The sequence below is a fragment of the Sinocyclocheilus grahami genome, unplaced genomic scaffold (assembly GCF_001515645.1).
Source record: "Sinocyclocheilus grahami isolate Dianchi unplaced genomic scaffold, SAMN03320097.WGS_v1.1 scaffold96.1, whole genome shotgun sequence".
Lineage (NCBI taxonomy): Eukaryota > Metazoa > Chordata > Actinopteri > Cypriniformes > Cyprinidae > Sinocyclocheilus > Sinocyclocheilus grahami.
The window spans coordinates 326,678-328,992 of NW_015505275.1; the positions used below are offsets into that span (position 1 = coordinate 326,678).

At 42.4% G+C, this 2,315-nt stretch overlaps 1 protein-coding gene across 1 annotated transcript in view; it reads right to left on the reverse strand.

The window, feature by feature from the left end:
• Positions 1-12: 12 nt before the first annotated feature.
• The window catches only part of LOC107587747 (protein FAM46A-like), a 7,186-nt gene continuing 4,883 nt past the window's right edge, over positions 13-2,315 (reverse strand). Inside the window, exon 2 of the mRNA XM_016275641.1 lies at positions 13-1,916. Within this exon, the coding sequence (XP_016131127.1) occupies positions 891-1,916 (1,026 nt within the window). The 3' untranslated portion in view covers positions 13-890. The remainder of the gene's footprint in view (positions 1,917-2,315) is intronic.

The following is a 2,315-nucleotide window of genomic DNA, read 5'->3' on the forward strand; positions in this document are numbered from 1 at the left end:
TCCTGGAACTGCAATGGATCCATTTCCTCAGATTAAGAGTCAGCAGCACACATTCAGACCACAACACTGCTACACACTTGCAGTTTCACCACTTTCACCTCTTATGCCTCATGATAAATGCTCCATTGATAAAGAAAATCCTTACCATTTGAAATTATTTTCCGAAACACCAACACAAAGGGAAAATAAATACATGCTTGAATATTATCAAATTAGGTTGTCAAAATAGGACCACAACAGCTTCAAAAGGTAAAAGAGGTCTAGAACACATGAAGATGGGATTTGTGCTTTTTTTAATCACATGGAAATACATGCCTCCATCCCTGAAAATAGAGTTTTACAATTAACAAGGAGACAGAAAAATGGTTTTAAGAAAGCACAGGTCTCACTTTTTTTGTACAATGTTTTTAGGCACTTGGAATTACACCAGCAAACATTCCTTTTTTTTTTAACGACGAAAATAAAATATCTTTGGTCCTTAAAAAACCAAGAAGCAAAACAGAGTTTGATTGAAACCACAGTCTGGCAAAAAAAACAAAAAACAAATAGCTTAGCTTCACAACGCAGAATGCAGCCTTCTTTCCCCATTTACATAACCTGCGAGGGTTTAACTGAATCTATAATCAGTTTAGGAGAAAAAAAACAACTTTTTTTCCCTGCTACATGTGAAAAAGATCTTCATCCACTCTGCAGAACAGAATACGTAAGGATCGGCTCAAATCAGACATACAGCAGTGAACAGTCATTCTATATACGTCACATTTAGCATAAAAACAATTGCTGTTGTTTTGAAAAAGCTCCTCCTAAACGTCCATTTTTGTGTTTGGAAAGAAACAGTTTTTTGCATATCTTGTCACTACATGGGAAGATACGAGGGCTGAACTCAGAGGTCAGTTGCAGGGCAGCCACGTCGGATAGGAACTACTGCAGGTGTGCACCAGCGGCTGCACGTGAGCGATGTAGTAGTTACTGAAGTTGATGTCTCGCACGTACGGCGCCGGCTGGTAATAGCATGTGACGTTGGTAACTGTGGGGATGGCGTTCTGTTCAGCCAGCACCCTCAGTGCGAGCATGGAAATAAGATTTAATGTCTGCCGGCGTTCGTGTCCCATCAAGCACACCGTACTCTCATTGACCACGTGGTATAACGTGACCAGACAGTCGTAGCGTTTGTTCTCCATTCCGGCGAAGTGATTCTGCAGGTACGCCTCCAGCTTTCGCTGCTGTTCGCCTATGTCCGGAAAGTCAATGAAGAACCGAGAGCACATGTACCGCTGGAGCGATTTCATCTCCGTTTCCGAAGTCGGCCGAAACCCACGCACCAAAAGGTGGCAGTATTTTAAAAGCCCGCCACCTCGGATCTCCTCTGGGTTTCTCGTAGCGATGACCTTGTTGCAAAGATGGCTGAGAGCTTCCTCGAAGTCCCCGTACATGCTCTCGCCCAACACCGTCGGGTGAAAGCACTCTGACATGGGCGTCTCTGAACAGCGGTTGAACAGAAGAAGGGAGTCCAAGGCTATCTGGAAGGAGTCCACGCTGAACTCAAATTGGCGCCTGAGAGAGTCCACAAACTTAAGCTCAACATTCTTGCCGGTGTTGTTGGAGAGCGAAATGAGGCTCCAGCGGTCGGTGTCGTTGCAAACCTTCACCAACTTCTGTACGTAAGCCTCCTTCAGAGTAAGTGCTGAGATTCTCTCCTTGCTGACGCCCTCGGGTAGGAAGTCCAGCAGGCTGTCGAGAACCACATCCTTAACCACGCGGAAGGCCTGGTCATCTAACAGCGAAACGCCAAATATCAGGTCCAAGTCCTTGTATCCGAGCCCCGTGTCCTGGTGCAGAACGTGACTGGCAGCCGAGCCGTTCAGCCTCACATCTCGAACAGTGATGCCTCGCTCCTCCAAACGCGCTCGAACCACCTGCAGGTCAGAGATTCAAGTTTTTTTATTTATTGGCCAATATTGGATACGTTTTTACATTTAGATGACATTGGTGTTCATTTAACTCTCACATAAAGTGAATTGTTAAAACTCTAAATTAATATCCATTTATAATCTTGTGATGTCTAAATTCACTCGTAGTATTTAAAATTATTTTTTATATTTTAAATATAATATATTATATTTATATTTTTTAGTGCTTTGATTTTAATTTATTTAGACAAAACCAGTTAGCAGTTATCATATAAACTAATTTTCAGCTTATGGTATTATTCATAAATTAAATATTAGTAACATACAACCACTGCTTGAACAAGTAAACACTGGCAAACATAATACTAGGGATGCACCGATATGAAAATTTTGGCCGATACCGAT